The 14,463-nt window shown below is 55.4% G+C and overlaps 1 protein-coding gene across 2 annotated transcripts in view; it reads right to left on the reverse strand.

Annotated features, from left to right (window-relative positions):
• Positions 1–2,272, reverse strand: part of U2AF1 (U2 small nuclear RNA auxiliary factor 1) — a 51,062-nt gene extending 48,790 nt beyond the window's left edge. Inside the window, exon 1 of one of the 2 annotated variants that reach the window (XM_077293537.1) lies at positions 2,119–2,272. In XM_077293537.1, the coding sequence (XP_077149652.1) occupies positions 2,119–2,162 (44 nt within the window). In that variant the 5' untranslated portion in view covers positions 2,163–2,272. The remainder of the gene's footprint in view (positions 1–2,118) is intronic. The other variant, XM_077293536.1, reaches the window with a different exon arrangement.
• Between the last annotated feature and the right edge of the window lie 12,191 nt (positions 2,273–14,463).

Here is a 14,463-nt window from a genome sequence, read left to right on the forward strand (position 1 = left end):
TCCTCCTCTCCCGGGTATCACCGACTATAACCCCCAGCATCCTCCTCTCCCGGGTATCACCGGCTATAACCCCCAGCATCCTCCTCTCCCGGGTATCACCGACTATAACCCCCAGCATCCTCCTCTCCCGGGTATCACCGACTATAACCCCCAGCATCCTCCTCTCCCGGGTATCACCGACTATAACCCCCAGCATCCTCCTCTCCCGGGTATCACCGACTATAACCCCCAGCATCCTCCTCTCCCGGGTATCACAGACTATAACCCCCAGCATCCTCCTCTCCCGGGTATCACCGACTATAACCCCCAGCATCCTCCTCTCCCGGGTATCACCGACTATAACCCCCAGCATCCTCCTCTCCCGGGTATCACTGACTATAACCCCCAGCATCCTCCTCTCCCGGGTATCACCGACTATAACCCCCAGCATCCTCCTCTCCCGGGTATCACCGACTATAACCCCCAGCATCCTCCTCTCCCAGGTATCACAGACTATAACCCCCAGCATCCTCCTCTCCCGGGTATCACCGACTATAACCCCCAGCATCCTCCTCTCCCGGGTATCACCGACTATAACCCCCAGCATCCTCCTCTCCCGGGTATCACCGACTATAACCCCCAGCATCCTCCTCTCCCGGGTATCACCGACTATAACCCCCAGCATCCTCCTCTCCCGGGTATCACTGACTATAACCCCCAGCATCCTCCTCTCCAGGGTATCACCGACTATAACCCCCAGCATCCTCCTCTCCCGGGTATCACAGACTATAACCCCCAGCATCCTCCTCTCCCCGGGTATCACCGACTATAACCCCCAGCATCCTCCTCTCCCCGGGTATCACCGACTATAACCCCCAGCATCCTCCTCTCCCGGGTATCACTGACTATAACCCCCAGCATCCTCCTCTCCCGGGTATCACCGACTATAACCCCCAGCATCCTCCTCTCCCGGGTATCACCGACTATAACCCCCAGCATCCTCCTCTCCCAGGTATCACAGACTATAACCCCCAGCATCCTCCTCTCCCAGGTATCACAGACTATAACCCCCAGCATCCTCCTCTCCCGGGTATCACCGACTATAACCCCCAGCATCCTCCTCTCCCGGGTATCACTGACTATAACCCCCAGCATCCTCCTCTCCCGGGTATCACCGACTATAACCCCCAGCATCCTCCTCTCCCGGGTATCACCGACTATAACCCCCAGCATCCTCCTCTCCCGGGTATCACTGACTATAACCCCCAGCATCCTCCTCTCCCGGGTATCACTGACTATAACCCCCAGCATCCTCCTCTCCCGGGTATCACCGACTATAACCCCCAGCATCCTCCTCTCCCGGGTATCACCGACTATAACCCCCAGCATCCTCCTCTCCCGGGTATCACCGACTATAACCCCCAGCATCCTCCTCTCCCGGGTATCACCGACTATAACCCCCAGCATCCTCCTCTCCCCGGGTATCACCGACTATAACCCCCAGCATCCTCCTCTCCCGGGTATCACCGACTATAACCCCCAGCATCCTCCTCTCCCGGGTATCACCGACTATAACCCCCAGCATCCTCCTCTCCCAGGTATCACAGACTATAACCCCCAGCATCCTCCTCTCCCGGGTATCACAGACTATAACCCCCAGCATCCTCCTCTCCCGGGTATCACAGACTATAACCCCCAGCATCCTCCTCTCCCGGGTATCACCGACTATAACCCCCAGCATCCTCCTCTCCCGGGTATCACTGACTATAACCCCCAGCATCCTCCTCTCCCGGGTATCACTGACTATAACCCCCAGCATCCTCCTCTCCCGGGTATCACCGACTATAACCCCCAGCATCCTCCTCTCCCGGGTATCACCGACTATAACCCCCAGCATCCTCCTCTCCCGGGTATCACCGACTATAACCCCCAGCATCCTCCTCTCCCGGGTATCACCGACTATAACCCCCAGCATCCTCCTCTCCCGGGTATCACCGACTATAACCACCAGCATCCTCCTCTCCCCGGGTATCACCGACTATAACCCCCAGCATCCTCCTCTCCCGGGTATCACTGACTATAACCCCCAGCATCCTCCTGTCTTGTTGCGCTTCCTCATTTGCACTTTATGATTCTCACTTGTCCTTTTCGGTGCCGAAAATGGAAGCCAAATATTCCGCCATGTTTCCTCCCGGTGCCCGCGCGGCCCACGTCACCACGTGGCGCCGGAAGTGTCATCAACCAGGGCCACTGGGGGCGGAGCGTCGGAGACGAGGGGGCGGAGCTAGCGTGTGACGTCATCAGTGCTGAGGGCGACAGAGACAAGAAGTGACTGTGTATGTGTGAGCCTGGTGCGGGGACGGAGGGTAACGTGTGCGGGGACCGCGCGTAACGTGTGCGGGGACGGCGCGTAACGTGTGCGGGGACGGCGCGTAACGTGTGCGGGGACCGTGTGTAACGTGTGCGGGGACCGTGTGTAACGTGTGCGGGGACGGTGTAACGTGTGCGGGGACGGCGCGTAACATGTGCGGGGACCGTGGGTAACGTGTGCGGGGACCGGGGGTAACGTGTGCGGGGACGGCGTGTAACGTGTGCGGGGACGGCGTGTAACGTGTGCGGGGACGGCGTGTAACGTGTGCGGGGACGGCGTGTAACGTGTGCGGGGACGGCGTGTAACGTGTGCGGGGACGGCGTGTAACGTGTGCGGGGACGGCGTGTAACGTGTGCGGGGACGGCGTGTAACGTGTGCGGGGACGGCGTGTAACGTGTGCGGGGACGGCGTGTAACGTGTGCGGGGACGGCGTGTAACGTGTGCGGGGACGGCGTGTAACGTGTGCGGGGACCGTGTGTAACGTGTGCGGGGACCGTGTGTAACGTGTGCGGGGACGGTGTAACGTGTGCGGGGACGGCGCGTAACATGTGCGGGGACCGTGGGTAACGTGTGCGGGGACCGGGGGTAACGTGTGCGGGGACGGCGTGTAACGTGTGCGGGGACGGCGTGTAACGTGTGCGGGGACGGCGTGTAACGTGTGCGGGGACGGCGTGTAACGTGTGCGGGGACGGCGTGTAACGTGTGCGGGGACGGCGTGTAACGTGTGCGGGGACGGCGTGTAACGTGTGCGGGGACCGTGTGTAACGTGTGCGGGGAACGTGTATGTCTAAGCCTGGTGCGGGGACGGCGTGTAATGTGTGCGGGGAACGTGTATGTCTGAGCCTTGTGCGGGGACGGCGTGTAACGTGTGCGGGGACCGTGTGTAATGTGTGCGGGGACCGTGTGTAACGTGTGCGGGGATCGTGTGTAATGTGTGCGGGGACCGTGTGTAACGTGTGCGGGGATCGTGTGTAACGTGTGCGGGGACCGTGTAACGTGTGCGGGGACGGCGTGTAATGTGTGCGGGGACCGTGTAACGTGTGCGGGGACGGCGTGTAATGTGTGCGGGGACCGTGTGTAATGTGGGTCATTCCATGTCAAGTGGACCAATGGTCCCCACTCGACCTTCTCCGATTTTGCTGAAAATTTATAAGGATGTACATGTAAGTTTGAAAAGAGGTTCTGTAAATTTTTAGGGCCAGATCTCAAATACATTGGGCACTGTTGACCTTTCACTGGAGGTTCCACCAAGCCTGCGGCTTCAGCTAAGAGGATTTTGCAAACTTTGGCATATGGCCATTAGAGTTCTATACTGGCTATGATGCTGAAATTTGGCATACTAGCTCAACTTTTGCTGCTAAACACGATAAAATTATTACCAGCTATGACAAAACAATATTTCGGCCGCAATTTTGTGTCAAAGTAGCTTGAAAAACGCGTCGCAAAAAATTTATGCCAAACTTTGCCCATATGTAACTCAAGACCAAAAACCAATAGTAACTGGTGCTTTGCCCTGTACACCAAACATCTACATGACTTTGCATTGCTGCAATATCACGGTCAAAGCATATGTATTTGTGGAAATATTCACACCCACATATGATGAAAAACAAAAAAAACGAATTTTACCTATTTTTCGGTCAAATTTCTCAAAAAGGGTACCCCTAAAATATATTAATTCTGATATCATTAGAAAGAGCACATTTTTCTCTACAAGGATCATTGTTGTTTTTTTTTGGAGTCTCTCAGTTTATGTAATGAAAAATGCCACTGAACATGGTGTTATTTATTAATACGCAATGAATGGTAACTGCACTATTCAAACCCTTGCGTTGGTCCATGGTGGTTATACCACAACCAGTTCCCTAAGAATTGGTATTATAATCCTATTAAGAATTGTAATAATGCTGTCTTTCGAGAATTGGCAGCCCCATCGCCTAGGAGCCATGGCTGATAGCCGTGCAAGGCGAGCCTCGGGCGGTCTCTTTATCGCAGGCTCCGAAGCCTGAGGGTGGGTGTCTTTGCCTAGGATCCCAAGCCTAATATTGGGTATCTTTTGTTGGTTCCCCAAGCCATAATGTTCAGTCTAAGTGCTCTGGAATTGTTGCTGAATTTGCAACATAATCGGTTCAGAGAAGCTGTATTGTCGGCCTATTGCTGTTGCAGCTGGTGCTGGAATTATTGCTATGATTGACTGCTCGGGAATCCAGCATGTATCATTTCTCACAGGCCAGTGAAAGAAGCTAGCTGGTCCATGAGGATGCATAAAATTTATTAATGCATCATGCTCGTCGACTGAAATTTCAGAAATATTTCCAATCCACCAGTTCCTATCGTAAATGCAGGCAATGTATTGCCCTGGCTGGAGGTTAGCAATTGGCACAAAAGGCATTTCTGATCTGACAGATCTATCTACATGGGCAATGAAAGATGATGGGTCATTTGACACCCTTGAAAAGCGAATCTTTTTGTCATCAATTGGCACAAACTGGTGATTTTCTCATGTTCCAGCAATTGTATGTCCATCTTTTAACCTTTCCTCTTGAACTACCCGTATTTCGTCAATTTTTTCTTTTGGAACAAAAAAAAAACTTGATTCCATGCAGTTGCTCGTTGCAAAAGTTGAATAAATCCACCGGGGTCAGTATTTGGTTTTCAGTTGGGCGTTGAAGACTGGCACGAGCTGCCAACCTCTTTGCTGTCCCTCCAATCCTATCACAGGGCGACTTTCCATGACTGGTACCGAAAAAATTCCATTCAGCGCTGATATTGAAATCAGCATTGTGGTGGCACAAGTAGAGAAAATGTTTGTACTGGGCTGCAGATCCATCGCTGAAGTAGTGGATATGACAAATCCCATAGATGAGTCTTGAGATACTCCACAATTACTGTTAAGAAAGTGTGGACTGCAACTGTGTCATGTCTGAGCAATCACTGATTATGCACAAGCTGATGTTCTGCGCAGCTTCACCATTTATCTCCTTGAAGTAAATTACAAATGGGTGTACTGTAGCTTGACCATTTTCCCAGTGGAAACCTTGAATGGGATCTTGAACAATAAATGAGTAATTTTCAGCAAAGTCCATAAGGATCACAAGCTCTCCAGGTCTCAGATGTTCCTTCAACGATTTCAGATAGCAACTTTGATGCTTGGCGATGTACTGATGGCTACAAAGTTTAGAAATTTTCAAAACCAATTCTTCAATGAAATCTTCTATAGTCAGTTGTTTGGTATCAAGCGTGTCTCGATCAGTGTGAATCCATTGTTTGAACTCAATAATATCTTCAGGGTCACTGTTGACAAACACATTGACTAGAAATTCTTTTAAAACTTCAGGCCCCGGGCATTTATCACAACGGCCAAGCATACAGTCCTTGGATTCAATTCCACAGACCATTTTGCATATGAGCTCTTTGTAGTCATTGATTGGGCATGCTCCAAGCATTAGTTTGACATTTTGGTGAATGGTACACACACAAACGGAATGTGTTCCAGCAGATCCAACGGTTACGCACCACTTTGGCTGAAGCTCACAAAACTTGGAAAATCCAATTTCAGGGCCATTCCCATCCCGATAGGCAACAAACATTTCCCTCATATTGCTCAGTAATAGTCGCTTTTGCATCTGCTTTTTTTCTCCTGCTATTCGCACTGATACATAGTCTTTTTTACCAGGGCACATTCGACTGAATTCATCAGCCTCAAAAAATGCCTGCACCTTTTTCTTCACTTCCTCAGAAACTTTCTTGCCACACTTGATTCTAGGTAAGGCTAAGATCCCATGTTCACATTTAAGCTTTCGAGCTTGTTTGACCATTCGTTCAGAGACACCGAATTCGTCTGATATAGCCTTAATGGACCAACTTTTAGGTGCCAATGTCAAGATTTGGACAGCAATGGGCCGACAATACAGCTTCTCTGAACCGATTATGTTGCAAATTCAGCAACAATTCCAGACCACTTAGACTGAACATTATGGCTTGGGGAACCAACAAAAGATACCCAATATTAGGCTTGGGATCCTAGGCAAAGACACCCACCCTCAGGCTTCGGAACCTGCGATAAAGAGACCGCCCGAGGCTCGCCTTGCACGGCTATCGGCCATGGCTCCTAGGCGATGGGGCTGCCAATTCTCGAAAGACAGCATTATTACAATTCTTAATAGGATTATAATACCAATTCTTAGGGAATTGGTTGTGGTATAACCACCATGGACCAACGCAAGGGTTTGAATAGTGCAGTTACCATTCATTGCGTATTAATAAATAACACCATGTTCAGTGGCATTTTTCATTTCTTAAACTGAGAGACTCCAAAAAAACAAACAATGATGATTGTAGAGAAAAATGTGCTCTTTCTAATGATATCAGAATTAATATATTTTAGGGGTACCCTTTTTGAGAAATTTGACCGAAAAATAGGTAAAATTCGTTTTTTTAAGTTTTTCATCATATGTGGGTGTGAATATTTCCACAAATACATATGCTTTGACCGTGATATTGCAGCAATGCAAAGTCATGTAGATGTTTGGTGTACAGGGCAAAGCACCAGTTACTATTGGTTTTTGGTCTTGAGTTATATATGGGCAAAGTTTGGCATAAATTTTATGCGATGCGTTTTTCAAGCTACTTTGACACAAAATTGCGGCCGAAATATTGTTTTGTCATAGCCGGTAATAATTTTATCGTGTTTAGCAGCAAAAGTTGAGCTAGTATGCCAAATTTCAGCATCATAGCCAGTATAGAACTCTAATGGCTATGTGCCAAAGTTTGCAAAATCCTCTTAGCTGAAGCCGCAGGCTTGGTGGAACCTCCAGTGAAAGGTCAACAGTGCCCAATGTATTTGAGATCTGGCCCTAAAAATTTACAGAACCTCTTTTCAAACATACATGTACATCCTTATAAATTTTCAGCAAAATCGGAGAAGGTCGAGTGGGGACCATTTTTAAAACTGGTCCACTTGACGTGGAATGACCCATGTGTGCGGTGATCGTGTGTAATGTGTGCGGGGATCGTGTGTAATGTGTGCGGGAACGGCGTGTAATGTGTGCGGGAACGGCGCGTAAGGTGTGCGGGGACGGCGCGTAATGTGTGCGGGGACGGCGCGTAATGTGTGCGGGGACGGCGCGTAATGTGTGCGGGGACGGCGCGTAATGTGTGCGGGGACGGCGCGTAATGTGTGCGGGGACGGCGCGTAATGTGTGCGGGGACGGCGCGTAATGTGTGCGGGGACGGCGCGTAATGTGTGCGGGGACGGCGCGTAATGTGTGCGGGGACGGCGCGTAATGTGTGCGGGGACGGCGCGTAATGTGTGCGGGGACGGCGCGTAATGTGTGCGGGGACGGCGTGTGTAATGTGTGCGGGGACGGCGTGTGTAATGTGTGCGGGGACGGCGTGTGTAATGTGTGCGGGGACGGCGTGTGTAATGTGTGCGGGGACGGCGTGTGTAATGTGTGCGGGGACGGCGCGTAATGTGTGCGGGGACGGCGTGTGTAATGTGTGCGGGGACGGCGTGTGTAATGTGTGCGGGGACGGCGTGTGTAATGTGTGCGGGGACGGCGCGTAATGTGTGCGGGGACGGCGCGTAATGTGTGCGGGGACGGCGTGTGTAATGTGTGCGGGGACGGCGTGTGTAATGTGTGCGGGGACGGCGTGTGTAATGTGTGCGGGGACGGCGTGTGTAATGTGTGCGGGGACGGCGCGTAATGTGTGCGGGGACGGCGCGTAATGTGTGCGGGGACGGCGCGTAATGTGTGCGGGGACGGCGCGTAATGTGTGCGGGGACGGCGCGTAATGTGTGCGGGGACGGCGCGTAATGTGTGCGGGGACGGCGCGTAATGTGTGCGGGGACGGCGCGTAATGTGTGCGGGGACGGCGTGTGTAATGTGTGCGGGGACGGCGTGTGTAATGTGTGCGGGGACGGCGCGTAATGTGTGCGGGGACGGCGCGTAATGTGTGCGGGGACGGCGCGTAATGTGTGCGGGGACGGCGCGTAATGTGTGCGGGGACGGCGCGTAATGTGTGCGGGGACGGCGCGTAATGTGTGCGGGGACGGCGTGTGTAATGTGTGCGGGGACGGCGTGTGTAATGTGTGCGGGGACGGCGTGTGTAATGTGTGCGGGGACGGCGCGTAATGTGTGCGGGGACGGCGCGTAATGTGTGCGGGGACGGCGCGTAATGTGTGCGGGGACGGCGTGTGTAATGTGTGCGGGGACGGCGTGTGTAATGTGTGCGGGGAACGTGTATGTCTGAGCCTGGTGCGGGGACGGCGCGTAATGTGTGCGGGGACGGCGCGTAATGTGTGCGGGGACGGCGTGTGTAATGTGTGCGGGGACGGCGTGTGTAATGTGTGCGGGGACGGCGTGTGTAATGTGTGCGGGGACGGCGTGTGTAATGTGTGCGGGGACGGCGCGTAATGTGTGCGGGGAAGGCGCGTAATGTGTGCGGGGAAGGCGCGTAATGTGTGCGGGGACGGCGCGTAATGTGTGCGGGGACGGCGCGTAATGTGTGCGGGGACGGCGCGTAATGTGTGCGGGGACGGCGCGTAATGTGTGCGGGGACGGCGCGTAATGTGTGCGGGGACGGCGCGTAATGTGTGCGGGGACGGCGCGTAATGTGTGCGGGGACGGCGCGTAATGTGTGCGGGGACGGCGCGTAATGTGTGCGGGGACGGCGCGTAATGTGTGCGGGGACGGCGCGTAATGTGTGCGGGGACGGCGCGTAATGTGTGCGGGGACGGCGCGTAATGTGTGCGGGGACGGCGCGTAATGTGTGCGGGGACGGCGCGTAATGTGTGCGGGGACGGCGCGTAATGTGTGCGGGGACGGCGCGTAATGTGTGCGGGGACGGCGTGTGTAATGTGTGCGGGGACGGCGTGTGTAATGTGTGCGGGGACGGCGCGTAATGTGTGCGGGGACGGCGCGTAATGTGTGCGGGGACGGCGCGTAATGTGTGCGGGGACGGCGCGTAATGTGTGCGGGGACGGCGTGTGTAATGTGTGCGGGGACGGCGTGTGTAATGTGTGCGGGGACGGCGTGTGTAATGTGTGCGGGGACGGCGTGTAATGTGTGCGGGGACGGCGTGTAATGTGTGCGGGGACCGTGTGTAATGTGTGCGGGGACGGCGTGTAATGTGTGCGGGGACGGCGTGTAATGTGTGCGGGGACCGTGTATGTCTAAGCCTGGTGCGGGGACGGCGTGTAATGTGTGCGGGGAACGTGTATGTCTGAGCCTTGTGCGGGGACGGCGTGTAATGTGTGCGGGGACCGTGTGTAATGTGTGCGGGGACCGTGTGTAATGTGTGCGGGGACGGCGTGTAATGTGTGCGGGGACGGCGTGTAATGTGTGCGGGGACGGCGTGTAATGTGTGCGGGGACGGCGTGTAATGTGTGCGGGGACGGCGCGTAATGTGTGCGGGGACGGCGTGTGTAATGTGTGCGGGGACGGCGTGTGTAATGTGTGCGGGGACCGCGTGTAATGTGTGCGGGGACCGCGTGTAATGTGTGCGGGGACCGCGTGTAATGTGTGCGGGGAACGTGTATGTCTGAGCCTTGTGCGGGGACGGCGTGTAATGTGTGCGGGGACGGCGCGTACTGTGTGCGGGGACGGCGCGTACTGTGTGCGGGGACGGCGCGTACTGTGTGCGGGGACGGCGCGTACTGTGTGCGGGGACGGCGCGTACTGTGTGCGGGGACGGCGCGTACTGTGTGCGGGGACGGCGCGTACTGTGTGCGGGGACGGCGCGTACTGTGCGGGGACGGCGCGTACTGTGTGCGGGGACGGCGCGTAATGTGTGCGGGGACGGCGCGTAATGTGTGCGGGGACGGCGCGTAATGTGTGCGGGGACGGCGCGTAATGTGTGCGGGGACGGCGTGTGTAATGTGTGCGGGGACGGCGTGTGTAATGTGTGCGGGGACGGCGTGTGTAATGTGTGCGGGGACGGCGCGTAATGTGTGCGGGGACGGCGCGTAATGTGTGCGGGGACGGCGCGTAATGTGTGCGGGGATGGCGCGTAATGTGTGCGGGGACGGCGTGTGTAATGTGTGCGGGGACGGCGTGTGTAATGTGTGCGGGGACGGCGTGTGTAATGTGTGCGGGGACGGCGTGTGTAATGTGTGCGGGGAACGTGTATGTCTGAGCCTGGTGCGGGGACGGCGTGTAATGTGTGCGGGGACGGCGTGTAATGTGTGCGGGGACGGCGTGTAATGTGTGCGGGGACGGCGTGTAATGTGTGCGGGGACGGCGTGTAATGTGTGCGGGGACGGCGTGTAATGTGTGCGGGGACGGCGTGTAATGTGTGCGGGGACGGCGTGTAATGTGTGCGGGGACGGCGTGTAATGTGTGCGGGGACCGTGTGTAATGTGTGCGGGGACCGCGTGTAATGTGTGCGGGGAACGTGTATGTCTGAGCCTTGTGCGGGGACGGCGTGTAATGTGTGCGGGGACCGTGTGTAATGTGTGCGGGGACGGCGTGTAATGTGTGCGGGGACGGCGTGTAATGTGTGCGGGGACGGCGTGTAATGTGTGCGGGGACGGCGTGTAATGTGTGCGGGGACGGCGTGTAATGTGTGCGGGGACCGCGTGTAATGTGTGCGGGGACCGCGTGTAATGTGTGCGGGGAACGTGTATGTCTGAGCCTGGTGCGGGGACGGCGTGTAATGTGTGCGGGGAACGTGTATGTCTGAGCCTTGTGCGGGGACGGCGTGTAATGTGTGCGGGGACGGCGCGTACTGTGTGCGGGGACGGCGCGTACTGTGTGCGGGGACGGCGCGGGGACGGCGCGTACTGTGTACGGGGACGGCGCGTACTGTGTGCGGGGACGGCGCGTACTGTGTGCGGGGACGGCGCGTACTGTGTGCGGGGACGGCGCGTACTGTGTGCGGGGACGGCGCGTACTGTGTGCGGGGACGGCGCGTACTGTGTGCGGGGACGGCGCGTAATGTGTGCGGGGACGGCGCGTAATGTGTGCGGGGACGGCGCGTAATGTGTGCGGGGACGGCGCGTAATGTGTGCGGGGACGGCGCGTAATGTGTGCGGGGACGGCGCGTAATGTGTGCGGGGACGGCGCGTAATGTGTGCGGGGACGGCGCGTAATGTGCGGGGACGGCGCGTAATGTGTGCGGGGACGGCGCGTAATGTGTGCGGGGACGGCGTGTGTAATGTGTGCGGGGACGGCGCGTAATGTGTGCGGGGACGGCGCGTAATGTGTGCGGGGACGGCGCGTAATGTGTGCGGGGACGGCGCGTAATGTGTGCGGGGACGGCGCGTAATGTGTGCGGGGACGGCGCGTAATGTGCGGGGACGGCGTGTGTAATGTGTGCGGGGAACGTGTATGTCTGAGCCTGGTGCGGGGACGGCGTGTAATGTGTGCGGGGACGGTGTGTAATGTGTGCGGGGACCGTGTGTAATGTGTGCGGGGACGGCGTGTAATGTGTGCGGGGACGGCGTGTAATGTGTGCGGGGACGGCGTGTAATGTGTGCGGGGACGGCGTGTAATGTGTGCGGGGACGGCGTGTAATGTGTGCGGGGACGGCGTGTAATGTGTGCGGGGACGGCGTGTAATGTGTGCGGGGACGGCGTGTAATGTGTGCGGGGACGGCGTGTAATGTGTGCGGGGACGGCGTGTAATGTGTGCGGGGACGGCGTGTAATGTGTGCGGGGACGGCGTGTAATGTGTGCGGGGACGGCGTGTAATGTGTGCGGGGACGGCGTGTAATGTGTGCGGGGACCGTGTGTAATGTGTGCGGGGACCGTGTGTAATGTGTGCGGGGACCGTGTGTAATGTGTGCGGGGACCGCGTGTAATGTGTGCGGGGAACGTGTATGTCTGAGCCTGGTGCGGGGACGGCGCGTAATGTGTGCGGGGACGGCGCGTAATGTGTGCGGGGACGGCGCGTAATGTGTGCGGGGACGGCGCGTAATGTGTGCGGGGACGGCGCGTAATGTGTGCGGGGACGGCGCGTAATGTGTGCGGGGACGGCGTGTGTAATGTGTGCGGGGACGGCGTGTGTAATGTGTGCGGGGACGGCGCGTAATGTGTGCGGGGACGGCGCGTAATGTGTGCGGGGACGGCGCGTAATGTGCGGGGACGGCGCGTAATGTGTGCGGGGACGGCGTGTGTAATGTGTGCGGGGACGGCGTGTGTAATGTGTGCGGGGACGGCGTGTGTAATGTGTGCGGGGAACGTGTATGTCTGAGCCTGGTGCGGGGACGGCGTGTAATGTGTGCGGGGACGGCGTGTAATGTGTGCGGGGACGGCGTGTAATGTGTGCGGGGACGGCGTGTAATGTGTGCGGGGACGGCGTGTAATGTGTGCGGGGACGGCGTGTAATGTGTGCGGGGACGACGTGTAATGTGTGCGGGGACGGCGTGTAATGTGTGCGGGGACGGCGTGTAATGTGTGCGGGGACCGTGTGTAATGTGTGCGGGGACCGTGTGTAATGTGTGCGGGGACCGCGTGTAATGTGTGCGGGGAACGTGTATGTCTGAGCCTGGTGCGGGGACGGCGTGTAATGTGTGCGGGGACGGTGTGTAATGTGTGCGGGGACGGCGTGTAATGTGTGCGGGGACGGCGTGTAATGTGTGCGGGGACGGCGTGTAATGTGTGCGGGGACGGCGTGTAATGTGTGCGGGGACGGCGTGTAATGTGTGCGGGGACGGCGTGTAATGTGTGCGGGGACGGCGTGTAATGTGTGCGGGGACGGCGTGTAATGTGTGCCGGGACGGCGTGTAATGCGTGCGGGGACGGCGTGTAATGCGTGCGGGGACCGTGTGTAATGTGTGCGGGGACCGCGTGTAATGTGTGCGGGGAACGTGTATGTCTGAGCCTTGTGCGGGGACGGCGCGTACTGTGTGCGGGGACGGCGCGTACTGTGTGCGGGGACGGCGCGTACTGTGTGCGGGGACGGCGCGTACTGTGTGCGGGGACGGCGCGTAATGTGTGCGAGTTCCGGCCGCGCATGCGCTGTCAGAAATAGCGGTTCTGACAGACAAAAAAAGTTACATTGGACGTTTCTTTGTCACAACGGACCGCTAAAACACGATGCGTCCATCGCACGACGGATGCGACGTGTGGCCAATCCGTTGTCCATTAAAGTGTATGGCAAAAAACGGATCTTGCGGGCGCATTTGCAGGTTCCGTTTTTTTTTTGCCATAACGACGGATTGCGACGGAGGCAAAAAGACGGAAGTGTGAAAGTAGCCTTAGAGGGACAGTGTGTAATGTGTGTGGGGACGGCGTGTATCTTAGAGGGACGGCGTGTACACTGTGCAGAATTATTAGGCAAGTTGTATTTTAGAGGATTATTTGTAATTTAGGATTATTTTTATTATTGATCAACAACTATGTTCTCAATCAACCCAAAAGACTCATAAATATCAAAGCTTAATATTTTTGGAAGTTGGGTGGGGGTTTTTTAGATTTAGCTATCCTTAGGAGGATATCTGTTTGTGCAGGTAACTATTACTGTGCAGAATTATTAGGCAACTTAATAAAAACCAAATATATTCCAATCTCACTTGTTTATTTTCACCAGGTAAAGCAATATCACTACACAAAATTTAGAAATAAACATTTCTGACATGCAAAAACAAAACCCCAATAATGAATGCCCAATATAGCCCCCTTTCTTTATGATGAAGGCAGACGCCGAAACGCGCGTCGGGGCTCGGCACATCCCAGGGACACTCATCCCATTTGGCTTAGCAGCAGGTAATACCAGGTGGCTTTCTTTTGATCCTCACTTTGATGTTTATACTTTGTTTCTTGGGGCATTTTTCTTGTCTCTTTGCTGGGCAATCCATGTTTCTAAGGTCATTATTACTATGTCACTATGACTACTATGTGATATACCTTCTAGATCCAGCATTAATAGTTCGCACCAATATTAGTTTTTTTGGTTCTCTCCTTAGCCACGAATTTATTATAGTCTGCACATGCACTTTATTATTATTGATTTTTTTATTTACTATTATTATTTTTCTGTCTGCTATATCCATTGCCTATGGGTATAGGCATATATATATATACCGTATATACTCGAGTATAAGCCGAGATTTTCAGCCCAAATTTTTGGGCTGAAAGTGCCCCTCTCGGCTTATGCTCGAGTCATGATCGG

Source organism: Ranitomeya variabilis, chromosome 3 (genome assembly GCF_051348905.1).
Source record: "Ranitomeya variabilis isolate aRanVar5 chromosome 3, aRanVar5.hap1, whole genome shotgun sequence".
NCBI lineage: Eukaryota > Metazoa > Chordata > Amphibia > Anura > Dendrobatidae > Ranitomeya > Ranitomeya variabilis.